The sequence below is a fragment of the Dacryopinax primogenitus genome (genome assembly GCF_000292625.1).
Source record: "Dacryopinax primogenitus strain DJM-731 SS1 chromosome Unknown DACRYscaffold_10, whole genome shotgun sequence".
In the NCBI taxonomy this organism is placed as follows: domain Eukaryota; kingdom Fungi; phylum Basidiomycota; class Dacrymycetes; order Dacrymycetales; family Dacrymycetaceae; genus Dacryopinax; species Dacryopinax primogenitus.
In genome coordinates, this window is record NW_024467207.1 from 979,938 (window position 1) to 1,006,335 (window position 26,398).

Sequence of the window (26,398 nt, forward strand, 5' to 3'; positions counted from 1 at the left end):
ATTGAGCAGTTGAGATGCGCATACAAATGAAAGACGACAAAAAATCACGCGGAAGCAGCGCCAAACACATGTTTTGACAATGCCGCTGGAACGACGCCAAATCAAGTACTACGTCTCTTCATGCCGACATAGCAGCTAACAGGTTTGCGCAAGAACCCTTCCCTTGTTTCCAGAGGCTGATCTTGGCTCAGAAGGGCAAATTCGTATCGGTGAAAGATAGTCGCGACAATGAGCAGCAGTTCCATGGATGCCAGGTTCTTCCCCACACAAGCACGCGGCCCAAAAGAGAATGCGTTAAACGTCGCTTGAATACCTTCCGCATCCTGCTCAAACCATCGTTCTGGGCGGTAGATGTCGGGGTCCGGTCCCCATATAGCGGTGTCGCGGTGGATCGTGTAGCTCGGCACAGATAGAACGGATCCAGCGGGGAAATGTATGCCAGAAACTTCAAGACCACCTTCGGGCACGATCCGGGGCAAACCCAGCGAAGAGGTCGAATGGATCCTCAGACCCTCGTTGACTACTGCGTCGAGGTAGCGGAGCCGCTTCAACTGTTCATATGTAGGTACATCTTCGTCATCTCCGAGCGCTTCGTCTAGTTCCTTCTGCAGTTTTCTCTGAGCATCCGGATACTTTGCCAGCCAGTACGTAATCGCGCATGATGAGCTAGGAGGGATTATTACATGGGTAGTAATGCGTTTACTACTTCCACTCACTTGCTCGTAGTGTCGCTTCCAGCGATGAGCTGGGCCAATGCCTCTGCTGTCAATTCGCTCCTTGCCATGAGGTTTCCCTGTTCGTCCTTGCCTTGCTGCAAACGAGCGAGCAAGTCAACTCTATCTGTCGGTGTTGCCAAGCGTTTGTCAACTGCCGCGATAGCGATCTACACAGACCATTAGATCCCTCGGGGATTAACACAAATAGATCACTCACTCCGGCAAGATTCTTCACCGCTTGATTGCCTTTCGCATACCAGGGAATTTTCTTCGCGTACGGTCGGATCCAAATAGGCAAGCAGCCCATACTTGCCGAATACTCCCCACGATCGTTGAGAATTTTCACTGCTGGGACTCGAACAATCTCCAGTTTCTTTTCACCGGAGGCAAGGTGTGTTGGGTCATCACCATGGATAGCGACCGAGGCACTATCGGCACCGGAATTGATCATCCCGAAGGGCTCACCAAAAGCCAAGTCACCGATGATGTCAAACGCTGTCGGAGATCAGTCACTTCCAACCGATCCAGTTACGTGAAACGCACCAAGATAATTATACCAGTTCAAACAGTCGAACCAAGCGGTTCCATTCTCATTCGGTCGTAGCCTATGGGATGCAAGCTTTCGGTCATCACTGAGAAGCGAATCCCATTGCTTGACGAGCTTGCCAAGAGCTTGTCGAATGTACGGCTCAAACTCAAGCACGCTTTTCTGACTGAATATGTGGGAGACGATCTTGCGTTTGCGAGTGTGTTCGGCTCGGTCGCGTGTACTGAAGATGTTCTGTGTTAGTCATTGAGTACTATTATCCAATGCGAGAACGATGCGCACCATACCTTCCGAATAGAGACAAATGCTTCGTAGAAGTCTGATTTCAATGCTCCATTACCGTGCTGTGCACGCATGAGATATTTTAATTCAGTCAAGTCGCAATCGCTCCACTCACAGCATAAACAATCTGCAGTGCACCGGGCTCTGAAAGGCTGATGTGGTTCGGGGCGATTCTCACTACTTTGCCTATCATTCCGTAAGCACCATTTCTTTCTAGTGTTGAATAGCACGCACCGTATTTCTGATGGAGTCCATGGATAATTTCCGACCTGTGTCCTTGAGCCGCGACGCGGGCAAGCCAAACGTCACTGAGCTGAGCAAGGAACGGCCCGGGAATGTGTTTTTTCCTATAGCCGAAGGGATCGGCTACCCAGGGAACGAGATGCGATGCCACGAGGAGAAGGACGGCGAGCCCTCCATAGAGCAACAGAGCGTTGGAGGAGAAGGGGGTTGGAAAGTAATCAAGGAGGGAGGACATGCTGGTCGCGACTGCCGGCTGGGAGGGGCCCGATGATTGAAGCTTTTTGTACTGGGCAAAGGTGGTCAAGAAGACAGGAATCGATGTTCAACACGTCAGCCTGCTCTTCAATGTTGGGAACCCAAATACATGTCGGTTAGGTGAAGCCTGTGGTTCTTCACCACGGTTGTGGAAGATTAACTGATGCTTGAGGTCTGCCTTACGCAGACCTGACAAAACCTTATGACCAGAGTTACACCAACAACCCCCGCATTCTAGGAAACACTCGGTAAATAAAAGACGTGTCCTCTCTGCCGGATCTTACTTCCGCAAGTTTAATTTTGTGAAGAAGTGCATGAGTGCACTGAACCGGTGGATGCCCACATCTGAGGTCTATTCACTACCCTACAACATGACCGACAAAAGACCGTCATATCTCGCTCAGAATTAGAAAAACCTGTCCATCAGATTCCTGGACACCTCGACGCCAACAAATGTCGCAGCATTGGCGGGGAAAGCCTGCAATGATACATTGTCAATACACGTACATACCGAGTCAACAAGGGTGAACGTACCCTAGCCATCGCAGGCCCGAGACCCTTCCACAAAGCGGCCACACCATCCTGTGCGATAAGCTTACGTGTGCAGTCCACAATGCCCGTATATGTTCCATGAGGCGCTGACTGCAGACGCGATTTAATGGTCTGACGAAAATTCGTGAGTGGGGGCAAGCCAGAGAACCATGTAGCACGCGTACATCGGGTGGAATGGCGATGGTCCACATCGCAACACCGGCCATGCCTCCAGCGAAGACGATAGAGCCCAGATGTAACTGAGATGGGTCGGAGCCAGCGGGTGTCATTGCCTTCTTCACGAGCTCGTAGGCAACGAAATAACTAAATTTCCGGCTGAGTAATTGTCGCGACAAAAACAGGTATTGGAGACTGACGCAGCGCTTCCTGGCCCATCGCGCGCGAGGGTTGCCCAGGTCCCGCGGAACAGACTCCTCATGCCGCCCTCCCTATAGAGGTGTCTGACAACATCGACAGGGCCGGTGTAATGCGTTCCGGCTCCCTGACCTTGAACCTATGACAAACGGGTTGGATCAGTGACCGGCAAATGATGTTGTATTCTAACCCACCTGGAGCACAACCTTTATCCGCTCCATTGGCGCCATGACCAGCGTAGTCGGGATAGCAGAGAAGAACCCAGCGAAGGCAAGCTCGGCCGTCGTCAGAGTCCGATCTTTCCGATTGGGCGTGGCAGCATAGACGATCTTTTTACCTACATCATATGACTAAAGCAGATCTAATTAGCACCGCTGGAGCAAGCCAGCATGCAGAACGCACCCAGAAAGAGATGGCAAAGATAGGGGTGACTCCAAGTAAGGGAGGACCCATGCCGCGATAGAGTCTTCCTTGGGTTGAGAAATAATTTCCAGAACGGCACGATTACTCACCCAGTCATACCATCCTTGGCGATGGCCTTCCGGACTACATCGACTGCGCCCGTGTATGTGCCGGGTGCCGCGGACTGTAGCCGCACTTTGACCAAGTCGAATGGGTGACCTAAGCAGCGATCAGATATGGCACAAATGATGGCTGACTGTGAGCGCTTACCGACTAGGACGGCGGCGACTCCTCCAAATCCACCAGCGACGAAACTCTTGATGTTGTCGAGGAGCTCGTTCTTCACCCTTGGTGTGCTCTCACCTGCTTTGTCGGACATGGTGGTAGATGGGGATGAGAGGGTGCGAAAGGTATGGGTATTCTACGAGAGAGGGGGAGGAAGTGGGAAGTGGGAAAGAGGCGGGGAGATGCTCGGCATTTAGCTCTTTTACGGTTGCGCGTTTTGTGGGTTGTGCCTCAATATGCCCTTAGGGTGTCCGGTCCCTTGCACCTATTGTGCGTGTGAATATTGAGTGCCATTTACCGGAGCGAACCGGAAAGAATCAGCTGTCATATGAGCGCATAACACAGCCACCCATGTGGGGAATTGCGGGGATTTCAAGCTACTCCGCTCATCAACTATTATTTTGCTACTTCGGCCCTGTGGTTATCCGACGCGAATCTCCGCTCAGTCAAAATCGGGGTATCAAATAGAGTGGCCGTTCGTCGCCATGAACTGGTTCCTCACCGAATATTGCACCTTCTCCATCAACGGCTTCACCTATCGTGCTCGTGAGCATCAATCGCTACGGGCATCTACGGAACACCTACCACCCCAGGCTTGGCCGAGGACAGCTGTGCCAATTGCTCGCTCAGGTACACCCGAGGATCATTCACATACCCCACAGGGTCCGCCTCCTTCACCGCAGAGGCGGACAACTTGGAGAACGACGCTTGGTACATCTCCTGCCCAGGTTCCACATCAAAGTCCGCTACATCCTCTTCCTTCTCCGCTGACACTGCTTGGCTTCCTTCGAATAGCTGCAGGACTGCCTCCAACGTCGTCGGCCTAAATTGTTGTCCCATAAGGAAATGCACCCATTCTCAAATCGGTTGTTCTTACCAAGCTTCGACATTAGGTTCTTGCAGCAAAAGCGGACATTGTGTAAGAAGTCTCGTGTACCCCACAACAACAACCTTCCGATGTTTTACCTGCGTTCTTGGCAACTCCGGGGTAATGACAGACTTGAGCAAGGGTGCCATTATCCTGGGACAACGTGTTAATGAATTAGTGTCGCGCGCAAAACGGCTCTCCGAACTCACCCGGCTTGAATGGTGTTTAGAGTCGTGATGATGAAGTCAGGAGAAAAACCCTCCACCTGAACTGCAGATGCATATGCGACAAAGTACATCCAGTAGTAGTAGAGGTTCGCAGACCGCTGTCCCATAAGACGATGAAGGATGGTCATCAGGGTGCTGCTAATATATGGCTGGAAGTGTTCGCTAAAGACGGCGTAAGCACTATACCAGGTCTGCTCAGTCACGGGACGTACGGAGGTACGGTTACTATGATAGTCTGAAGAATCTCGAATCCAAACCCATCATACAATTTCGACGGGAACAATCGTTGTTGTAGAAGGCCAAAAACCAGTTTGAGTGCTCCGCTGGCTTCCATGTTCCTCCCTGCAGCTTGAAGAAATGCCTTGAGAAGACGCACTAAAGCGGGGATACTGCCCTTCGCCTGCCATTGCTGTGGTGACAAAACGATGTTGCGTAAGACATCGTTGTACGCAGGGGGTAGATCGCCAGTGTGGGCTTCTAGAAGTTGCGACAATATCTGGAAGGCGTATGGGATGAAGTCCGCGGCGGCTTCCTGCTGCATTATACCGGTAATGACAGGGAATAGCGCGGTCTCAAATTGGGAAACGGTGACAGGCTGTGCGGCGGTGATAAATCTAGACAATCCAGCATGAGCCTGGATCCCAACGTCTCAAATGTCGCGGTACCTGACTAATGCGGATAAACTCTCAAAGCAATATTGGCTGAACATGGGATTACTGGGATTGGCGCAGATGATACCGATGATGGTCACCAGTGAGTTCAGAATATCTGCATAGATTGGCACCAGTGTCTGCCGAGCGGTAAGTATTACCCGCATCACACCTAAAAACCAGTCATTTAGCAGTTTGACAGCAGGCCACAGTGAAACAAAAACGTACACTTCATAAGGTAGTCATTCTCTGCCACTTTGTCAGGGGTTTGTCCAGAGATGATCTTTTGCAGGATGGTTTGTAGGATTGGGAGGGTGAGGTCATGCATGTCCGTTGGACCAAACCTTGCAAATGATGAGCGCAAGCACTGAGACCAATATCGATAAACCTTACATAAATTGGCCGCTCTTTTTTATGAAGAGAATTCGTTCGATAGCGATAGCTGCGTAAGACGATGCCACATAATTGCTAGATGAGAGATGATGGACCACGAGTGGCAAGACGGTGACAAGTTGTTCTTTTGTTAGCTGCAGATGGCCTGAGTACAACAGATATGAGAGTACAGGCTGCGTACTTGATTTCGGAACGTATGGAGGAATTTGATACCGTCCACTTGAATGATCGGGTGCACAGTATCGGGCGGCGCTTGCAGATCGACAAGCACGTTCTGGCCAAACCAAGGGACGACGTCAACCATGGCGTTTGTGGAAGTGACGCCTTGCTGGTAGTGGGTCAGTTTCATCTCAGAACTGAGTTTTATAAGAATAGGTACATGTGCAGTTCCTCCACGGGAGCCAATGGCAGTAAGAAGGCAGATAGCAGTGTCCTTGTACTTCCAGTTCTCAGACGGATTTGCACGGTATTGCTGTCCAAGGTTTAAATATTGCATGGAGGAGGGTCCAACAAACTCACTTCAAGGTTTTGATTGATATATGGCATGAGCATGGTGGTAATAGGGCCTTCAAAATGTTCCATCACGGCTCTGGTAAATTCGGTGGCGGACTGTCGTCGAGTCGTGGCGTCAGTGGCAGTCTCTAGATCTCGTCTAATATATTCAAGGGGATCGTCTTCAAACATGTCTTCTTCTTTCTCTTAACGAAAATCAGACAAGGGGCACAACTGGAAGAGAACAACGATTACCTTGAAGAATAATGTTGGGCAAAATGATCCTCTCGCAGAACCCTCTAAGAATGTCTGCGTTGTCAAAAAATTCGCGGTGGATGCCCATCTTCACGACCACGCCTAAGAAATGCAGGGCTTGGTTGACCAGCATGTCGTTTCTGGCGTCTTTGTTTAATTTTCCAAGCAGCTCCCAAACTGCACCAACAAATGTGCGAAGCTCCTTGAATTCTTCATGATACTTCATGGCATATAATTCGGCGATCTCACAAATGGTAGATGGAATCTTCTGCAGCAGCCCTGGGGTGTCTTCATCCTTTTTTGCCGTAGATATCAGGATTTCATGGTGTCAATAGATGTAATATACGCACGTCAGATTTCAGCTCGGGTCGCTCAAAGGCCAAATACTTGAGCAGCACACCGCCTCGCCCATCGTTGCCCATAAAATAGCCCATGTTGTCCTCGAAGAATTCCGGAAGGTCTTGAGAGTTGAGATCCAGGTATATCTGGAGCATAGAGTGAAGCGTCTTTCCGAGCAGCGGTACGGGCACGCTGGATGAAGGTTGTTCAAGGTGAGCGTCAACCTGGGTGAAGACGGCCATGTATGGAGGACAGAATTTATCCAGCGCAGTCTTGATAGCCAGGAATAGCTCATCGCTGCGTGTCATGCTTCTCCATGGGAGAAAGACAGAGTGGGCAATCTCCATCACGCCAGCATTCGCTGCCCAGTCGGTGGGAGACAGACATGCCACTAACTGGTCCATGAGATCGGGCCATGTTTGGGGAAATTCCACGGCAGCGATAATGGACACAGCTTCAGCAAGCAATGCTTGATGCGATGATTGAGAACCAAGCGAGACGGTCAGCGGTACGAGTTGCCCTTTGAGTGCCACTACATCCGCGTCTGGAGGTACGGGATCTTCACTCTCCTAAGTGGGGGTGAGTCGATGGACGGCAGCAAGTGCAGAAGAGAACGCACGCCCCCCCAGATAGCCTTGCAGGTGTTCTTGACCCACACCGCTGCCAGCTGCCGCGTCGTCGATGGTAAAGAAACATTCTGTATAACGGTCAAAGCCAAGGGTAACATGCCCGGCTGGGCAGTGGCGCTCTGCAACCATGCCTCAGCACCTCGTCGATCTGGGCCTGGGATAAGACTGGTGTTCAGCGCGTTAACAAAAGTTTGCATTGCAACATCTTGAGCCATGTCAAGCAGTGCGCAAAGGTATAGAGACGGACAGGTGATGAGGGTGGTGCAGACAAGGGAGATGAGCACGCCTCAGCCGCACCGTGTGCTGAGTGGCGACTCTCCACGGTCAACGCGACGCGAACGACGCTTCACGGAGGCATTGATATCCACGTGGTGGCAGTGCTTCTGGCACAAGGCCGCGCGTGCAGGCATACGCGTACTCCAGCAGTCCAGGGCGCATACACACACCATTCTTGCACCACTACTTCCACTGCTCTCTCTCGCTCACAACTGAACAGAATGGCCGAATGCTCATTTGGTTTGGTTGGAAAGGGATATGTTCTTATCGCCTCCGATACATCGGCCAGCCGGTCAATTGTCAAGATGAAGGAAAATGAGGACAAGATCAAGGGTTTGGGGCCAAACCTCATGATGGCATATGGTGGTGAACCTGGTTAGTTGTTATCCAAGTTTGATATTCGAGCGGGTCTGATCATTGTCCCCAAGGCGACACTATCCAATTCGCCGAGTACGTGGAACGCAATCTGCGTCTCTATCACATTCGTCACAACCACACCCTCCGTCCTGCCTCAGCTGCTGCGTGGATTCGCCGATCTCTCGCAGACTCGTTACGCTCTCGCCACCCTTACTCTGTCAATCTTATACTGGGTGGTTATGACCATACTTCATCAATGCCAAATCTTTACTGGATAGACTACCTGGGCACGATGGTAGAGGTACCATTTGCGGCCCACGGGTATGGTGCATACTTTGCCCTGGCCACCCTTGACAGGTGCGCTTCCCCGACGATGTCTGACGCTTTTGTCTGAGAGCATATGTAGGTTCCATGATCCGGAGGCAACACTGGAGGAGGGTTTGGAGACCTTGAAAAGATGCATCAATGAAGTGGAGAAACGCCTCATTATCAGTTTGGGCAAGTTCATGGTCAAGATCATTGATCGTAATGGCATGAGAGAGGTAGAGCTGTAATTCAGACCGCACCGTGGCCAGGTGGGATAATGTAACTCTCATCGCCCCAAACGGAACAAAGTCAGCAGCACTCTTATTCCTGAACCTTCGCTCTGGTGGGGCATTTCCCCACATCCTCTTGTGCCTATGCAATTGGCCGGATAAGAAGAGGGAGCTGAGCGCCTTTCTCCTCTTCCCCTTTAATCAACGGTCGGGTAACCATACTGTGGCAGAGAAGTGAGCGGGGAAAGTCCTGTCAGACGTAAATGGTTTCTCACACCGTCTTCTTCACGATTTCCATATCACACGCTGGGAGCTCAAATATAAAAGATCGCAGAAGGATAAAGAGGAAGGCTTTCACTCTAGAAAGAGGACCAATGAGCATTGTCATACACAATGTCAACCACAAGCATACTCGATGATCGAAAAGCGATATCCTTGAATCGATTTTGTCAGCGAGATCCAGGAGTGATCACATTGAAGCCATACGGATGCACGCTCTTGGCCCTCCGGTGAACGTCAGAATGTGGGAATATACACCTGGGATTGCGGTTGCGGCTTCAGGCGCACTCTGGAAACGCTCAGGCCTTCCGATTTATGAAAATATGAGCTATGATGTATTTGTCTTCCTCCATACCTAAACTCGAGAGCAGTCGGACCCCACAACCGCTCAGACTTGTCAATAGCGAGAATAGGGATGAGAATGACATCGCCGGCCTTAACTCTGATAGTACTCAATACAGCATCAATAGGTACAGCTCTCCCACACACCTGACAGCATCTAGTGTATTACCGTGTCTGTCGATGACCGGATATTGAAGGGGGATATTGTCATCCTGCGTAGCGACGCGGACAGTGTCTCGAACCGGCCCTTGAAGACAGAGAAGCTCTCTTATACAAAGATCCAGGTAAGGGAGTGAATTGAGATCCTCCATGGACGGGAGACCTTCAGCGACGGCAAGGAGCTCTTCTCTAAGCTTTGTCTGAATTCTCGTATGCTGTGCAAACATTAGCAGCGACCATGTCAACGAATTGCCCGTGATCTCATGACCCTGAAATTGGGGTCAGCTGTGCGTCAGAAGGCACAGTAGCATCCTCAAACACGAACAGCGAGGAGAAACGTCGTGATCTGTGATAAGACTTCTTCATCCGTAAGCCTGTGTGTAGGTAACACGTCGCTCGCCATGTTTGCACGAACTAAGAGCAGTTTCAGCGAATGCGCGATGTTCGAATGAGAAATGCATACTGAGAGCGCTCAGGATGTCACGGCCCCCGACAACTGTACCAGAAGTTTCCTTTTCGCCCACCTTCGATCTGGCTACCTCAGCCTTCTTCTTTTGGATAAGTTCCATCCCAACGCGACGCATTGTTTGCATGCTCCGCTTCCTGACTTGGAGATCCGGTTCAGGCTGTTTCTTTTGTTAGTTGCAAGGACATTCAGCGAACGAGCTGACGTACCAAGAATAGGCGCAATATTGGGAAAAACAATCGGATCATATTTAGCCATCGATTTTCCATCTGTGTGCGGAATAATTCGCGGACGGCAAAAGCGAGCTCGTTCTTATCATGAAAGAGAGACTCAAAGTCGTACCCAAATCCTAGTTGGCTTTGTTGAGAAAGGGCTGACTTCACCTAAGTGAACAAGGGAATATGGACCTGCCACACCAATGGTGTCTAATGTGGCACGGCTAAGCCACTGATACACATCCAGCTTCTGTCCTTCTGCCGGATTGGAAGCCGCCAGTATCTGAGCTTGCCAAATATCGCGGAGCTCAATTTGAAGGGTCACATGAATAGTTTATGAGGCGACGGAGTCCTCACCTCTGTGGCTTTCTCAAAGAAGACTGGTGTGACTTCCCTGAGCTGTACCTGAGAGAATGACGGATTCTGTGAGGAAAGTGGTTAATAAGCACTGAGAAAGCTCGCCGTTGTGAGTCGCCCACTAGAATTCTGCGCTGCCTCTTATGCGTCTCCCCTTCTGCACTTATAAGACCTGATACGGAGTTCAGAACGCTCAACTGTCCACGGTGCGAGAGTAAGATGATCTTGCCTTCGGCCCCAAGCAGTTGACGGAGCCACTTCCGGAGGATCGCTGGCTTCGGATAGATATCATTGTTGGACAGCAAATGCGAGACAGCCTTGGGATCCAACGTGCACAGTTCCCATTTCTATAATAAAGCCTGACAGTCAACACGGCGTTTGATATTAGCTTGAATGGGAGCGTGACGCACATCCACGAAGGATGGATACTTGAAGGTACAACCATATTCGTCTGCCTATTGTTGGATGACAGTACCGCCCTCTGCGTCTACGACAGCTTGTTCCAGACCGAACACCCAAGAGGGGCTGTTGGGCCCGCGCAGCTGATTGATTGGTGTGCTGAAGTTCCGATAGAGATGTTTGGCTAGGTAAGTCAACCCAAATACAGCCAACAGAGTAAACCCAATGACGGCAGTAGTGTTGACAGATAAGATACTTTCATTGTTTACCAAGGGTAATGCCAGCATGGTGAACAAGGACTCACCATGCTGCGGAAGTTGGAGGTGCTGTCAAGAGCCAGAGACGCGGGAAGATGCACGTGCGCGTGGTCGCTGAGAAAAATAACCTTTAGGCATTTCTTCGTGCATCGTTGGGCGCCTGCCAGTTCAACTAGCGCCCTTCGACAGACCCTGACTCTCCTGCCCTCGGGGTACGGCATTTTCTTTTCCTTTTTTTCCCCCATCGCTTCACTCTTGAAAAGAGAGATAACCCCTTGACGACCCGGTCCTCATCTTGAACACGTATATTTGTAACACACCCACTAAAGCTCCCAATAAGCTACGGGGCTTCTCGGGGCAATATCATGACTGACATCACCAGAAACTTCTTCTTTGCTCCAAGTCACGGTGGGAGGCTAGGAACGAGTGCCAGATGGAAGGCCGCGCATGTCAGGAAGTTGATTGCGCAAAGTAGCCTCATTAAACGACCCGAGTCGGTCGGATTCATAAAAAAACCACGTGCTCTCCGTTAAGGGAACGGAAGCATTAGGAAGCAGTATGACGCGGAAAACGTCCGAACTCGGACAGCAATCTGTTATGCCGATTGAAGCATTGTCCAACTTTGCATACTGAATACCGAGCTTAACTTCAACAACGCATTTATTACTTTCACTTTGAAGATACCCTATCAATTACGCGCCCTCGCACTCGGATCTATATACCATCCAGATGTCTACATCGTACGAGGAAGAAGAGACGGAGCTTGTTGAAGCCTACGGTGAGAAAAGCGTCCTTACTCTCTCTCTAGATTATGACTGACGTTGTTGCGCTAGATTTTCTACTTAAGTTCATTATCATCGGTGCGGGCGCAAATGTTAGAACCCATATCTTAAATGTTTACGGACGATGTAGGCGAAGCCGGTACTGGCAAATCATGCCTGCTTCATCACTTCATTCATAACACATGTACGCAACGTCATGTCGGCAGTTCACAATGTCACTCACCTCATATCAGTCAAAGAACACTCACAGCACACGATTGGTGTCGAATTTTCTAGCCGAACGATTCGAGTAGGAGAGAAGAGTGTCAAACTACAGGTACACGTGAAATCAAGGGAACTTGTGTCATTATGGCTAATGCCGCTGCAGCTCTGGGACACAGCAGGACAGGAACGATTTAGGTGCGAGCTATATACCACATGTCCTGCTGGATACAAATTTTGACATTTTCTCGCAGATCCGTGACGCGTAGCTATTACCGTGGAGCAGCTGCCGTTTTACTTGTATACGACATCACAAAGTTTGTCTGCTCTGATGCATCCTCGTATTTCCGCTGAGCTCTGGAACAGCCGAGGATCTTTCGTAAATCTCTCGAAATGGTTGGCAGATGCGAAAGCACTCGCATCACCACAGCTTGTGTCTGTCCTCATCGGGAACAAAAGCGATCGGGAGGACGATAGAGAAGTGGACTACTTGGAAGCCTCTCAATGGGCCGCTGACAATGGTAAACCCTGCCCTCTTTTGTCTGCTTCGTTTCTTATTCATAATGCTCAGGCATCCTATTCCTGGAGACATCATCCTTAACAGGAGATAATGTCGAAGCCCCGTTCCTTTTGGCTGCACGCACCATTCTCCTTGCCATCGAATCGGGGGCGTTGGATCCAGAGAAGGCTGGGAGCGGTGTAAGTTACGGTGATCGAGCCCTACGCCGCGCCGGCAGCTCTAGCCGTTTGAGCTTTGGAAGCTTCGGCAGCAAAGGAAAGAAGTCAAGACGTGTGAACCTGAAAGAGATGATACGGGCACCAAGTAAATGCTGCTAGAATGATCAAGGAGGACAGATGAGGGCCGTAATGGTTTCTATTTTTCTATGTATTTCTACCCGTCACGACATGTATACCGACAGTCTGAGAGCCTACCTATACGTCTTATACCTTCACCTCACTCCTTTCCAGGTTCTGCACCTGAATTATGCTGAGTAGTGCATATATCATCTCCATCCTGGAATAATCCATTAGACTTTGGCAAAGTCGTGTGTTGGCTTAAGTTGAACTGGCCTTGGCATAGCTACATCATGCTTCTTTCCCCATCGTACAAGTGTGCCAATTATGACCTCAACCTCCAAGGGTGATCCTCTTTGCACCTGGAGAAGCCTGTTCAGCTGTCATAGGGATGCGGGCCACCTTCCAACTTACATCTACCAGCATACTAGGCAGATGAGGGGACGTCTTACTGAACCCGCGCAAAGTGCGGTTCGTCAAAAACTGGGCATCTTCTCCAGTGATCGGGTAACCCAGTGCTTGTCCAAGCGCGGTTAGTTCTTGCAATGTGGCGTGAAGCGGCCCTTCAACAATCTCCTCCAGTCGAGGTGTGACGGACATGGCTGGTGGCGGCGAACGAGCCAGCGTACATAAGCTCGCCACAACAGCATTCCTGGGGTGTTTCTATGAGTAAGAGACCAAAAAGGACCAGGAGCAGACCTACCAACGATTTTTCATGAATTTCTCGCACTGTATATTCTCTGCAACAGAAGCATTACTGCCTCCGGCCTTCATGATATCCACATATGCCTGGAGGGACGCTGTCATTTCCGGGGTAGGTGCCGGACTCTCATCTCCTCTGTACAGCCCTGCGAGGAGCTTTTCCTGCCGATACCAATCAGGAAGCTGATATCCACTAATACGAAATTCAAACCATTGTCCCCTGTACGAGACCATCTCGCGAATCTGTGAGGCTGGCGTCAAGGAACACAGCTCCAGTGATAATAACAGGCTCCTGCGCAAAGCGAGCCTTCGAAGCAGCATATAGATCTTCTTCAACCCCGAGCCCATTCTGTGCCAAAACATATGTCGGTTGCGGGAACATGTATTCGAGGCTGAGTAATGGAGCAAGCAACATCGACGTAGGCAAGACATCTGGTAAGGCCTTGGTGGTTACCACAACATAGTGATAGCGCCTGTCCACAGCCTCTGCAACAGAGTTGAATGCTAAACCAAAAATATACATTACTGTCCGCTTGACGAAGGCGCAGCAGAGTTACTTCTGAAGGGTTTCCATCCGGGGTGGTTCCCTAGTCTCCCACTTTCGATGTTGATTCCTCTTTCTGAAAGAAATCAGCAGCCAGGCACAGAAACTTATACTACCTCACCCTTGACAAGAGCGTAATTTCCACGGGCCACTGCAGTAACACGCGCTCGTCCAGAGTTCTCCAGGAAGTATGTGTCTGTTTTGGGTCAATGCGCTCAGCACTCAGCCGTGTTGAATCGCACGCACACATTACCCCCACAGCGCCATACCCGACAAGCAGAACATCGAGCAGTTGGGGAGAGGAAGACATTCTCCAGGTTGGGAAGCCGAAAACACAATCACTTGCACGAACATGGCATATTTAAGTACGGAATCAGAGCGGGACGGAGAATCCGTGATACAAAATCGCGCAATTCAGACGGCCGAACAATCGGCGAAACATATGCGCTCTCAGCGAATGAGCTCCATCTTGATCCCTCCCATGCTGTTCCTTTCCTCCTTTTTGCTCTTCTTCGGCACCTCCCACAACTTCCAGAACTTGATGTTCTCGTCCGCGGCACCACTGACCAATGTGGCGCCGTCCGGGCTCAGGGCGGCGTACAAGACTCGAGCATCATGCGCATTTTTGACTTCGTGTACTTGTGATAACGTGGGGTACTGATGAACCATGATCGAATTATTCGGAAATCCGTGGGTAGTAGCGAATTCCCTGGCATGAGGCGACCAGACAACATTCGTAATTTGAGAAGGCGTGACAAGGGAATGGAGGCGTGCGCCGGTTTGTGCAGACCAGAAGTGGAGAGTACAATCGGACGTTCCACCCCCGGTCGCAAGCAGAGAAGGCTGCCATGGACACCACGCCAAAGCCTGATATCAAATATTAGCAATTATCCCGCACGCCTACGGAAGAATCCTACCTTAACCGCTGCCGTATGGTTCCTCTTCATCCATTTAGGCTTGACGCTGAGGCAGCTCCCATCGTTACCAATGCCACCAGTTCTCCCCTCCCAAGCGTTGACGACATTGTCATTTCCACCGCTAGCAAGCATTTCGCCGTCCTCGCGCCATTTCAGGCCACAGACTTCGGCTGTATGGCCTAGGAGCTCCGAAACTTTATGTTTGGCGATCCGGACGTCATGGTGGAAGATGCTTCCATCAGCACAACCGCTACTCACAATGTGATCCCACCATGACAGAGATCCCACCTGCGCCTGATGCCCGGCCATGGATCGAAGTCTTTTCTGCTGCGCCACATCCCAGAGTTCTACTTCACCTGTCCCCAATCCAATGGCCAAGTAACTGCCATCCGCCGTCCAATCGAGAGACGCAATATAGGTATCGTCGGAAACCGTACCGAGGGCGTCCACTGTGCCGGTCTGGGCATTCCAAATATAGGTGGTATCCGATAACGCAACTGCAAGCATGTTCTTTGTCGACCATGACAGAAGATTAAGGTAATAATCGTCCATAAGCCCTGGGGCATCCAAAACTCTCTCCGCTGTGGCAGGGAGCTTTCGACCTTTGACTCCGGAGACTGCTGAGGTCGATGCCAGCAGACTGACCGCAGACCGAGCGTACAGAGGCTTGGCATGCTTTCGAGCTTCGTTTAGGCTAGGATCGGTGGTCGGCTGAGGTGCAGGTTGATGGAAGGAGAGAATTCGCTTGTTCAGCTCGATTCCACATGCCTGTGCAATGATTTGGGCAGTGCGTGGAGATGCGTCCTGTGCGACATTCGCCACATCAGCACCAAGTTGGGACCCTTTGGAAATGTTTCCATTGCGTGCAGGTATGAATCGGTCAGTCTGCACTAAATCAATACCCTCAGAGCTACTCAGACAAGCGGACGTACATGATCCTTCCTTTCCTTCTTCCCTTCCACTTTAACTCCTGCAATATCACACCGCACTATGTCCATACTGGCCAACAATTCTTTCTTCCTTTTCTCAAACTTCTGCTCATCCTTTGACTTCTGCAAGGAAATCTGTTTGGAAGCTGGTGCGAGGAACGGATTGGTGACGTCCGATTTGCCTATGTTATGTGAAGGAGTACGTGAGATAGAGATGTTGTTGAAATTAGTTGATATGTCATCAAGTGCTGTCTGACGACGCGAAGGTGTTTTCGACATGATGGTAAGGAGCGTTTAGAGTACAGGCAGCGCAATTGTATGGTGAAGGGAGAGGAGAGTCAGGACTAGGGACACAGAGAGTTGAACGCGCCTTCGGGTCACGCGCTCCATGGAAGTCAATGCTCCTATATCACGTGATGAGCTTCAATTTGTTGCGCATGCCGAACCTTCCAATACTCCAACATTGATATCAGTAACAGTAGTTCATGATATGGTATACATATTCACCCGATGGATTCAGTGGCCCACTATGAATGCGCACTCCAACCGCTTCCAATGGCCACTACAAGCCAAAGAACGCCAATCACCTGCACTACCCTCCACATAACCGATTCGTTTGATACCTTCTGTTCCGGCGTTTCTTCTTTTGACTCAGCTTTTGTATTTCCCTTTCGTTTTGCAGTGCCATGGAAGGTGTAATCATTGTATCGAGCGTAATACTGGTAGGATGCATGGAAATCGGGGCGAGATGGTCCTGGTCCTGGGCGTTGTGCGCGACGAGTACGTTCCCAGGCATGAGTTGCTCCGCGTCTTCTATTGAGATCCGTATGCATCCATGAAGCGTAAGCGGTAGAGGATGCAGGCTCGGCGTAAGAGCGGTTCTGCTGCAAGGACCGGTCATATTCTCGTCTGGAATGTTCTCAGCGATACAAATTCCACATCATGAACATCCGTACCTTCTTTTTTCGTCTCCCAACACGCTATAAGCTTCAGAGATCTTCAAATAGCGCTCCTTTGCTTCCTGGCGTTCAACGTAAGCGGAATATTATGAAAATATCAAATGTGAAACCTTGGATGGGTTTACATCAGGATGTAGCTCTTTAGAGAGCTGTCACAGATTGAGTCCAAAGGGCAAGTTCGGAGATGTGTGAATGCAAGCACCTTGTAAAAGCGGGCTTTAATCTGATTGCAGGGCGCAGATTTGGGCAAAGACAAAACCTCATAATGTGTTGCTCGCGTGACCATGCCTGTTCTCAACCCCCGATGCTGGACATTTATGCACAATCCAGGGCGGGAATAGAAGTTTTTTGACCTTAATCGCGGGGGCGATACTGTAGAAATGGTAATCATGAGATGACGGTAGGTGCCAAGCGACCAGTTCAAGTGAGAGTGGCGTCATGGGCGCCTAATATACCCTGGAAATCCACTTCAACCGTATCCACGTCGCCACAAACCAACATGTCGGGCGCGACAGCACGTCCCCCCCCTGTGCTGTCCTTTAAACTACTATCTGTCCCAGCTACTCCTTTCTCGCCTAGATTAGGGCTGGCCCGACTCATTCGGTCCTCCACTGAAGTTATTGATGTCGTCACTCCTGGTCTCTTCTTGCATACCTCGCGAGGACATGTGCCACATCTGTCTGTCGATCATATCTCACTAATGGCAAAACAGATGCCGTGGCTACATGCATCCTTCGAAGGCTTGTGAGTTGGAATTCCCCTTAATGTTCTCATTTTACTCTGCCTTGCCTGTTCGACATATATGTTGTGGAGGAATACGGCAGACTGACATTTTTTCCTCTGGTGATCCAGCTTAGAGACTCTTCCTCCCACTCCCACTCTCCAACCCGGACCCCAACCTCTTCATACTTTCTTTGGATTGCCTGCTGCAAGCCATATCATCTCCCTTTCCTTGCGAGATCCCGCCGACGTCCAAGAAAGACCGCCTGACGGAGATGATTATCTGTCGAGTATGACGATTAGGGGTGTTCGAAAGGTACGATCGTGAATGCACTGCCCATTCACGTTTTGCCAAATCTCTAAACTGCTCGACAGATCGAACCATCCTTCTATCGGTCGTATGTTTCCTGCGTGCAGCCTGATATAATCATCGCGCTGTCTGATATCCCCTTCACTCTGCCACCGTTTTCGCAGAAACGAATGACCAAAAGTATCGATCGAACCATACGATGGCTCGGTGAAATCCTGAAATCCCGTCCCTCGATGGAAATCACTGACAATATACGGGGTAATAATATTTTCGTCAGTCTCGTTGGTGGTACAAATGCTGCGGCCCGTAGGGCGTTCTCCCAAAATTTGCTCGGTCCTCTAGAGGAAGGCAGCAACCTGAGTAGTGTGCGACCACAAACGATACCACGCCTAGACGACCACATTTCTGGCTACGTATTGGAGATGGCCCAATTGAGGCTAGAACTCTCAGCCTCCCTATCTTGCGGTAACGACTCGAGTTCGACGAAGGAGCCGACTCAGGCTATCAATCAATTATTGAAAGCCTCGCTCTCGCCCCTCCCAGCCGACAAATTGCGTGTTGTTCACTCTTCGATATCGCCGCACGAAATGCTTAGGCTCATATCCTTATGCGGAATAGACTTGTTCGACAGCTATTGGGCACAGAAAGCAGCCGACTGGGGCATTGCGCTCGACTTTTCCTTCCCCGTTTCGACAAGCCGCGACGATACCGGACCAACCCGGCGAAGTGATGGCAAGCGAGACGTTGGCCATAATCTGTACCACACGGGTTATGCATTCGATTTTCGAGGTCTGGTTGGTGGTCCGATGCATGGATGTTCCTGTTTAGCTTGCGCACCATCATTTACAAAGCCGATCCCACATAGCTCGCTAGAGTTTGTCAATGACGGGTGCGAAGAAGATGCGCCGGCTTTTACGCGCGCGTACATCCACCATCTCCTGCACACGCATGAGATGTCAGCACACGCTCTGCTCGTCTCACACAACATCACAGTTCTTCAGGATTTCTTTGCTGCGATACGTTCGACTTTGAGCGCCGACGCTCCCCAGTTTGATACAGAGGTTGCTCGGTTCGAGACGGAGTATGATGGAGACATGCGGATAATTGAAGAAGGCAGGCGGGCTTGGGAAGAAGTTGATTGTGCCCGAGGGAAGGGTCGGCTGGCGCGAGAACGTGGCACCATTTGATGTTTAGTCCTAGAAAACCCCTCCGTACTATTAATTTCACCTTTTCCGGGGACAATGCACCCATTCAATAGCAAACTGCAACCCTTCAATGAAGCGGATTATCTTCGCACTTTGCCTTCAATTAGGGAACGATGCTCTGAGGTATTCGAGCTAGCCAAGGATGGCCAACTGCAGTTCTTCGACTATCACCCGGAGAAGGAAGGGCACGTTGTGGACTTTTGTGTTTCACTGATTCAGGTAACATGTTCTGAAGCGTGCACGTCGCGATGCTGACCCACAGTGTGCTTCAGCGTGACTATGGTAGCGACTACGCTTCTGTATGTGTAACCCAGAACACCGCGAAGCCTTCCTCATTCCCAGTAGATCCCACCGCACGGAAGATGGAGACACTTTGATGTTGGAGGGCATAAGCGAGTTGACAATCTCTTAAGAACATGGAGGGCAGACGCACTGGGAATCGACCAAGAAGAAATATGCAAGCGGCTCCTGGACTTGTTCTTAATATCGGTCTTGTTAGACGCCGGTGCCGGCGATGCATGGAAGTACCGAGAGACTAGCTCTGGTGAGATATATACGAGATCCGAAGGTCTAGCTATCGCCAGCCTGGAAATGTTCTCGTCTGGTCTTTTTTCCGGTCAAGGCTCCCCCTATCTTGTGGATGGTACGTTTGTGTTCGAAACCACACTTGTTGCACCTCTCACTAAGCAAACCCGGTAGCGGACGGTTTGGAACGCCTGACTCTGGAACAATTCTCGAATGCAATGCAGGTCGACCTTTCGACCAATCCTTTGGCGGGATTACAAGGTCGATATTCCCTCTTGTCTAAACTGGCTGAGGCACTCCGTTCTCATTCTGATTTTTTTGGGGGCCAAGCCAGACCTGGCAACTTGCTAAGTAAATATGTATGGCTCGTTTGTCACTTGCATCCCACTGATCACTAAGAATAGATTTCCTTGATTCTCAGAGACGGAATGAGCGAGACAACCCAAGATCCTCACTTCATGTCATGTTTCTGTGGCGTGTGATAATGGAGGGATTGGCGTCCATTTGGCCCGCTACTCGCACCAGGCTTGCTGGAGTCTCTCTTGGCGACGTGTGGCCCTGCGGGGCTCTTCAACTTGCTTTGCGGCGAAAGCAAGGCCCAGATGTTCCTGCAGGAGAAGATCTTGTGCCTTTCCACAAACTCAGCCAATGGCTCTGTTATTCATTGATCGAAGTGCTACAATCTATCATGGATTGGGAGATTGATGGAACAGAAGACATGACGGGACTTCCAGAGTATCGCAATGGTGATTGGGCGCTCCCATATCTTTGATGGTTGGTCCCGGCTGCTCACACACTACGGCTTTAGGGGGCCTCCTTGTTGATTTCGGTGTTCTATCGCTGAAGTCAGCTTCTCTATATGACCCTCATGGAGGCCTGCCCAGATTTCCAGCCTCTCACCCTGCAATAATTGAATGGCGAGGTATGCACTCACTCGACTGTCAGAGCATAGGCTAAAATTACTTCTACACCGCGTTGCAGCCATGACGGTGATCGAACTGTATGTTACATTGCCTTCTATCTCAAACATAATATTCAGATACTATACAGTGATCGCATTGCAAACGGGGTTCGATCTCAACTCTTGGGAGGCAGTGTGAGGCTGTCCTTGGCTCAGATATTGGAAGGTGCGACCTGGAAGGGGGGGCGAGAGATTGCCAAGGTAAGAAGGGTAAACGGGGGACCGCCGATCGAAATTGAGAGTGATGGGACCGTGTTTTGATGTAATTGGGGAGATTAGCCATGCTCTTTTGCTAGCTTGAAGGCAAAATAGCATGCAACCAGAGCACTGAACCCACCGAGACTGTTGACTATATGAAGCTTGTGCGTGTTTAGATCACGGCAGTGATACGCACCGAAGAATTACACCAATTGAATCCACATCTTGGGCGGTAGGCGTTACCGGGACTATGGTAACGGTGTCATTGGTACGGACGTTGAGTGCATCTTCTGTACGGTCATGAAGTGCAGCTTGATGAGAGGCTAACAGAGCAAAGACGATAGCGGACAGCCCGTTCACGAGGAACTGAGGGATTACGACGAAAATGTTGTGAATACCCTGGGACTTGCATTAGAGAGATATACATACTGTCAGGTAACAGCCTACCAGCATAATCCCCGCTTTCTCGGAAAGATGGTTGCTCTTACGCGGCCTCTCCACGTGGGCCACTTCGGTGCCTATATCAAGGGCGCCGGTACTGGGCAATTCCTGGTCAGGTTTGCCAGAGTGCATATTCATTCTGGAGCCGGTTTCCCGGATTGAGCACAACGCAACCCACATAAAAACACGCTTACTGCGGCAAGTCGATACCCTCGTCCTCATCTGTGGAGGAAATTAAGGCAGTCCGTTCGGCACTGCTACCAACAGCGCCAGGCATTTCACGGTCTTGGAGTGCAAACACTTCTTCTCCGACTACTGCTTCCACCTCTGCCTGAATGGCCTCGCCGAGCTGTGAGATAAGGGAAGGTGAGAAAGATAAACTCCGCATACTTGGTCATCAAAGCTGACCAAAGAAAATGGTGCCCAACTAGTGACTGCATACGGAATGCCCAGGACCGCCAATATGCAACTTGCCTCCCATACGGAATGCGTAATGCTGCGAATATTAACTCAGCGACACGACAGAATACGATATGGACCTACAAGGTCAAGAACATCATAACTGCGAAAAGTAGATGGCAGATGGCCCAAAGATAGGGGAGTGTAATAACACGTAGCACACGAATAGGGAGCCATGACGAGGGCCATGTTGCAGGTCGCTCGGACATAGCGGTTCGGGAGGCAAACGCATCCTCGGCGTACACCAGAAGGGCAGGCAATAGAATCATTGTGATGAGAACGACCACAGCTTGCCAAAAAAGGGCCTCAGATCCGATGCGCATTGCTTCAGACAAGATCTCAGGGTCATCTGGACTTCGACCTTTTGTCACCTGAGTTCGAGTGTAAATCTCGCCGACCCATTCAGACGAATAAAACAGTATGGGAAACCATGAAATCCAGTTGCTGTCATACATCAAGGACTGACAGCATCAGCAGATGCGCGCTCACAAAAATTGTATAATGCACTGCGCGCCAGATCAGAAGGATCGATACCTGATAAATAAAACGAAATGCTCACAATCCGACGGATGCGTGGCGGCAATGTTTGGATGTTGCGCCATATGTCCCCCATGTTTCGGAAAAGACCGGCTCGGGACCCGTCGTCTCTGCCGCGGTGTCAGCTTAGATTTTATGGTGAAACCTCAACCGCATACGTGTCATCAACAAGCACTTTCTCTGTGACACACACAGCTGTGAGGATGTGGGTACCCAACAGAATGATAGAACCGATGACCACCAGAACTTGCAGCTGGGTGCGCCCTAAGAATGGAAACCATGCAACAAGGTCCATGTAACCCCTGTCGATCGTCATCGACATACGCCTTGAGATCATAAGAGAAACATACATGAAAAAACCCAACACTCCTCCAAGGCCCATCAATCGCGCCGCCCAGGCATTTCCAAGCTCCTGCTCCGATGCAGGGAGCGTGTCTACTAACAACGCACGATCCATTGCTTGAACTAGATGCCTTCAGTACTTGTCGGTAAAGTTGGGGACTGGGTGAGCATACCTGCATTGATGGAAAAGTCAAGGAAGTAGATCGAAACAGTCGCAAAAATAACCGTGACCGATTGCCCCTCCTCATATTTAATTTCAGATTGGACGTTACACAGGTTACACGCACCAGCTGGGTGGAGGCATCCACCAAAATAGATACAAAGTTGCGTGTAAAGCCAAGGAGAAGTAGTGACCCAATGCTGATCATGCAGCCCGCCAACATGAAAGGTCGTCGACGACCCCAGCGCGATTTTGACCGATCAGCGAATACGCCTATTATTTTAGTGAACTTATGCAGGAGAGCACGACAACGAACTGACCAATCACTGGTTGCACAACGAGCCCAGAGAGCGGTCCCGCCACGAAAACAAGAGACATCAGCGCCTTCGAAACTCCCATAGTGAGAAGATATGGAAAGGCTAAAATAGCGATCATCAGGCCCTAGGGTATGCTTTGGCAATATCACCGCACACACCATAGCTCATTTCAATTGACCACGTCATTTGTAGACCCAGAAGACAAACGGTCAACAAGGACATTCTTGCCCATCTTGGTCCTCGGACGGATGCATAGCCAGACCACCGCCTGTGACCTTCCACTTCCTCTATCGTGGAAGGTAACCCAGCTGCGACCATGGCATGAGCAGACTCAGTCTGACTTTGTATTGACTGTTCACGAGAGTGCTGACGTTTTAGCAATTCAGTAAGGAGGCGTGTCAGGGTCCAATACTTTTGAGACACGGGGAAAAACAACCCCGCATCTGTGCTTCCGAGGGATAGAGAGTATATACATATCTAGTATAAAATCCAGGTTCCACCCCGGCTGCGGCTGTATAGTCTAGTCGTATGATACTCGCTTTGGGTAGTTTCTACTTGCGAGAGGTCCCGAGTTCAATTCTCGGTGCAGCCCTTTTTTTAAAAAACAATTCCTATTATTTATTTAGGCGTACTCGTCGAAGCTTGCAAACGTTGCGGTCATGGGAACAAGAGGCTTTTGTAGACACCTTCTTTTGGCCCCACAGAACGAAGCGCTCCTGTTCTTTCTCGGAGACGCAGCGCAAGAATGTATACATGAGTACTGATGAAAGTGACGCGGCCGGTAGAGAGATGGGACCCCCGCGTGAAGAAGGTGGAGATGTGGTAGGTGTTGTGCGGATGTGAGGTTATGATGGCACAGGTTGAGAGCGGGCAGAGAGGTCGCAAGGGCGGTAGCGTCTTCAGAGGATGGCAAGGGTAAATTCTCGTCAAACCGACACATGATAGTGCACCACACGGGTTTCCAAACTTATGTCAGCAAGGTTATCATTAGAATAAGTGAGGATCTTCGCGCTCTGTAGGTGGGTATCCAGTACGAATGATTCCCCACGTTTGACTTTGTTTATTGTCTGCAATGTTACTTCCCAAGGGGTAGCTACTGGTCAAGACCACCGTAAGCGTATGTCCATGTTGCTCTCGCTGCCAGCGAAGGTGCCACAGTCTCAGGCTTCAGGCATCGAAGTGAGGGTCCGAAAGAGAGACGGGAACGAAGAGTATAGACGAGAAAAGTAGTAAGTAGCATGTAGGTTGACCCGGATCGGAGGCAAAAGACCTTTAGGAAATATAGAAAGAGCTTGATTGCCCATAGCATTGCTTAAATAAATGATTCGCTTAGTTAAAAATATTAATTCGCTTAGTTAAAAATATGATATTATCACCCGACCACTAACCCTAACCCTAACCCCTACCCCACCCTAATCTCAACCACTCTAACCTGCTGGATGGGATCCTAACCAGTACCCTAACATAGTGCAAGAATTCCCTTTTTCGGAAATTACGGAGGTAGATTGCCTCATATGGGCACATTACTACATGCTACTTACTACTTTTCATCATATGTATAAAATCTGACATTCGAGCTCAAGCTTATTATCAGTCAGCTTATGATAGTCACTGTAGTCAGCAGAGCAGAGTGTTTCTGGTGGAATCAAATTACTTCTATATCATGTGAAAGAGCTCTCACTTGATCTGGCCATAAAGTGATGAGGATGATGTGCTAGTGTGGAGTGCTGCTTCCCTTCCTCCCTCCAGTCAGGGGAATCAGAATTGGGTGCAAACAGGAGTGCAACAGGGAAAGTGTGTTTTGGAGAAAGTGAGACAAGTTGAAAGCAAGTAGAAAAAGTATATGCTAATCATGGATTGCTGTGCAGAAAGTGTATCAACAGGAGAGATATGAGACACTAGAAGGACTTCAAGCACACTCCTCAAACTGCAATACTAGACCAAGTAAAGCATACCCAGCATTATTGAGGCCTGGTTGTGAGCCATTCACCCCAGGTCAAAATTTTGTTCTTTGGGTATTTAAATGTATAAGAGACAGGGCCACCCCTGGTGGTGAACATCCTCAACAAATCAGAAGGGAGTACTTCCTCTGGTATACTTGCCTGCATCAGGAGGGTTTACACCCCAATGAAAAATGGCCAATCAGCTAAAAAAAGACAATTGTTTGGCAGTGCTGGCCTGCTTCAGAAGACTGGTATGGGGTTCAGACAAGGTTGGTGACAAAGAATGTGAGGTAGTGGGGGTGTCCACAACAATCAAAACACATTGGGGACATTCCTGTACAACTTTGAACGCACACAATTCTCTCTGCCTTCCTGCACCTAGCACGTGCCTAGGCCATTTGTATGGCACTTTTTGGCATGTAGAGCCAGGAAAAATGTGTGCAGGAAGAAGATGAGGAATATGCTCCTCTCAACACAGCACACATGAGTTCCCTCCAATATATCAAGCTATAGTTGCATGGTTTTGAAACCCTCAGTTACTGATGCCTTTAGCAGTGGTGAGGAAGGGAGTTTATAAAGGGGAACCCATCATGCACCAAAGCACTGCCCTCACTGTCCACACTATGCTTCTCAGTCCTTGCTGTCCTTCATCCCTTGGTGCCTTCATTGCTTGCCCACAGTTGGTTGGTGAAAGGGCCTCTGTATAGGCCCTCACTCATTGATGGTTCAGTCTAATGAAGTATGACTCAGAAGTACTGATAAGACTGTTCTGTATTAGAGAAAGCATCTAGACATAGTTTCTAGTGACAATGGTGAGGAAAGAGGAAAGAGGCTAGGCCTGCAAACAAGTAGGGCCTAGCAACAGAAGCAAACAGATGGAGATGTGCAATGCAGATAAGGGAGTCCAGGAAGAGATACAAGACAGAATAGATAAGTAAGGAGGACCCTTACAGCTGGTTCCTCTCCAGCCCACTGGTCTCTTACTTGCCATCCTCCCCCCCCCCTCAACATAATAGTTGAGGGTGGGGACCATTCCTGGCTTGTGCTCCTGACCAGACATGCAAGAACAAGCTGTAGGCAGTATGTATGTGAAAGATTAGGTGTGGTAATTCGCAAGTGAAAGTATTATTATTATTATTATTATTATTATTATTATTATTATTATTATTATTATTATTATTATTATTATTATTATTATTATTATTATTATTATTATTATTATTATTATTATTATTATTATTATTATTATTATTATTATTATTATTATTATTATTATTATTATTATTATTATTATTATTATTATTATTATTATTATTATT

The 26,398-nt window shown here is 49.5% G+C and overlaps 11 protein-coding genes and 1 non-coding gene across 12 annotated transcripts; 5 read left to right on the forward strand and 7 right to left on the reverse strand.

Moving 5' to 3' along the window:
* Positions 1–101: 101 nt before the first annotated feature.
* Positions 102–2,023, reverse strand: DACRYDRAFT_52716 (cytochrome P450 monooxygenase pc-bph; the record flags this gene model as incomplete). Its single annotated transcript, XM_040775125.1, has 7 exons — positions 102–666; positions 717–883; positions 934–1,211; positions 1,260–1,497; positions 1,551–1,607; positions 1,661–1,731; positions 1,780–2,023. 7 exons carry the CDS (start codon positions 2,021–2,023, stop codon positions 102–104), a joined length of 1,620 nt encoding a protein of 539 aa, XP_040628495.1.
* A 360-nt stretch (positions 2,024–2,383) lies between these two features.
* Positions 2,384–3,774, reverse strand: DACRYDRAFT_22672 (mitochondrial carrier). The gene is made up of 8 exons (XM_040772917.1): positions 3,622–3,774; positions 3,462–3,570; positions 3,352–3,415; positions 3,144–3,299; positions 2,952–3,088; positions 2,760–2,898; positions 2,578–2,706; positions 2,384–2,521 (listed from the first exon to the last, which is right to left on the reverse strand). Exons 1-8 carry the CDS (start codon positions 3,728–3,730, stop codon positions 2,450–2,452), a joined length of 915 nt encoding a protein of 304 aa, XP_040628496.1. The 5' UTR covers positions 3,731–3,774; the 3' UTR covers positions 2,384–2,449.
* A 279-nt stretch (positions 3,775–4,053) lies between these two features.
* Positions 4,054–7,686, reverse strand: DACRYDRAFT_80191 (importin alpha re-exporter; the record flags this gene model as incomplete). The annotated part of the gene is made up of 14 exons (XM_040776432.1): positions 4,054–4,171; positions 4,222–4,459; positions 4,514–4,657; positions 4,714–4,893; positions 4,944–5,345; positions 5,397–5,553; positions 5,610–5,725; positions 5,775–5,908; positions 5,956–6,102; positions 6,154–6,246; positions 6,294–6,472; positions 6,522–6,816; positions 6,872–7,429; positions 7,480–7,686. 14 exons carry the CDS (start codon positions 7,684–7,686, stop codon positions 4,097–4,099), a joined length of 2,925 nt encoding a protein of 974 aa, XP_040628497.1. The 3' UTR covers positions 4,054–4,096.
* Positions 7,687–7,943: 257 nt separating this feature from the next.
* Positions 7,944–8,729, forward strand: DACRYDRAFT_22674 (proteasome component Pre1). Its single transcript, XM_040772918.1, has 3 exons — positions 7,944–8,140; positions 8,194–8,479; positions 8,529–8,729. Exons 1-3 carry the CDS (start codon positions 7,987–7,989, stop codon positions 8,674–8,676), a joined length of 588 nt encoding a protein of 195 aa, XP_040628498.1. The 5' UTR covers positions 7,944–7,986; the 3' UTR covers positions 8,677–8,729.
* Positions 8,730–8,800: 71 nt separating this feature from the next.
* On the reverse strand, positions 8,801–11,162 carry DACRYDRAFT_52875 (cytochrome P450; the record flags this gene model as incomplete). The annotated part of the gene is given in 15 exon segments (XM_040775136.1): positions 8,801–8,879; positions 8,934–9,017; positions 9,071–9,092; positions 9,145–9,242; positions 9,293–9,377; positions 9,425–9,707; positions 9,764–9,852; positions 9,902–10,064; positions 10,114–10,253; positions 10,312–10,426; positions 10,477–10,542; positions 10,599–10,668; positions 10,735–10,823; positions 10,887–10,931; positions 10,947–11,162. 15 exon segments carry the CDS (start codon positions 11,160–11,162, stop codon positions 8,801–8,803), a joined length of 1,644 nt encoding a protein of 547 aa, XP_040628499.1.
* A 606-nt stretch (positions 11,163–11,768) lies between these two features.
* Positions 11,769–13,068, forward strand: DACRYDRAFT_22675 (ras-domain-containing protein). The gene is made up of 8 exons (XM_040772919.1): positions 11,769–11,910; positions 11,966–11,992; positions 12,045–12,098; positions 12,148–12,230; positions 12,282–12,313; positions 12,370–12,432; positions 12,482–12,636; positions 12,687–13,068. Exons 1-8 carry the CDS (start codon positions 11,862–11,864, stop codon positions 12,950–12,952), a joined length of 729 nt encoding a protein of 242 aa, XP_040628500.1. The 5' UTR covers positions 11,769–11,861; the 3' UTR covers positions 12,953–13,068.
* A 75-nt stretch (positions 13,069–13,143) lies between these two features.
* Positions 13,144–14,466, reverse strand: DACRYDRAFT_52969 (6-phosphogluconate dehydrogenase C-terminal domain-like protein; the record flags this gene model as incomplete). The annotated part of the gene is made up of 7 exons (XM_040775140.1): positions 13,144–13,272; positions 13,325–13,562; positions 13,614–13,774; positions 13,824–14,116; positions 14,170–14,232; positions 14,278–14,352; positions 14,403–14,466. The coding sequence occupies 7 exons, from the start codon at positions 14,464–14,466 to the stop codon at positions 13,144–13,146; spliced, it is 1,023 nt and encodes a 340-aa protein (XP_040628501.1).
* A 140-nt stretch (positions 14,467–14,606) lies between these two features.
* DACRYDRAFT_95144 (WD40 repeat-like protein) lies at positions 14,607–16,669 on the reverse strand (the record flags this gene model as incomplete). Its single annotated transcript, XM_040777276.1, has 4 exons — positions 16,510–16,669; positions 16,006–16,457; positions 15,074–15,958; positions 14,607–15,023 (listed from the first exon to the last, which is right to left on the reverse strand). The coding sequence occupies exons 2-4, from the start codon at positions 16,279–16,281 to the stop codon at positions 14,607–14,609; spliced, it is 1,578 nt and encodes a 525-aa protein (XP_040628502.1). The 5' UTR covers positions 16,282–16,457; positions 16,510–16,669.
* Positions 16,670–17,460: 791 nt separating this feature from the next.
* Positions 17,461–19,178, forward strand: DACRYDRAFT_95146 (tRNA-guanine transglycosylase; the record flags this gene model as incomplete). The annotated part of the gene is made up of 3 exons (XM_040777277.1): positions 17,461–17,705; positions 17,814–17,997; positions 18,057–19,178. The coding sequence occupies 3 exons, from the start codon at positions 17,461–17,463 to the stop codon at positions 19,176–19,178; spliced, it is 1,551 nt and encodes a 516-aa protein (XP_040628503.1).
* Positions 19,179–19,232: 54 nt separating this feature from the next.
* Positions 19,233–20,943, forward strand: DACRYDRAFT_52746 (DUF1688-domain-containing protein; the record flags this gene model as incomplete). Its single annotated transcript, XM_040775128.1, has 8 exons — positions 19,233–19,415; positions 19,469–19,495; positions 19,542–19,839; positions 19,896–20,072; positions 20,126–20,467; positions 20,530–20,643; positions 20,703–20,721; positions 20,772–20,943. 8 exons carry the CDS (start codon positions 19,233–19,235, stop codon positions 20,941–20,943), a joined length of 1,332 nt encoding a protein of 443 aa, XP_040628504.1.
* Positions 20,944–21,057: 114 nt separating this feature from the next.
* DACRYDRAFT_52897 (uncharacterized protein) lies at positions 21,058–23,454 on the reverse strand (the record flags this gene model as incomplete). The annotated part of the gene is made up of 13 exons (XM_040775139.1): positions 21,058–21,285; positions 21,310–21,460; positions 21,516–21,670; positions 21,730–21,817; positions 21,865–22,224; positions 22,270–22,286; positions 22,340–22,427; positions 22,476–22,619; positions 22,668–22,782; positions 22,833–22,899; positions 22,947–23,092; positions 23,140–23,238; positions 23,295–23,454. 13 exons carry the CDS (start codon positions 23,452–23,454, stop codon positions 21,058–21,060), a joined length of 1,818 nt encoding a protein of 605 aa, XP_040628505.1.
* A 191-nt stretch (positions 23,455–23,645) lies between these two features.
* Positions 23,646–23,728, forward strand: DACRYDRAFT_t41. Its single transcript has one exon. It is a non-coding gene; the product is annotated as a tRNA-Pro (tRNA).
* The last annotated feature ends 2,670 nt before the right edge of the window (positions 23,729–26,398 follow it).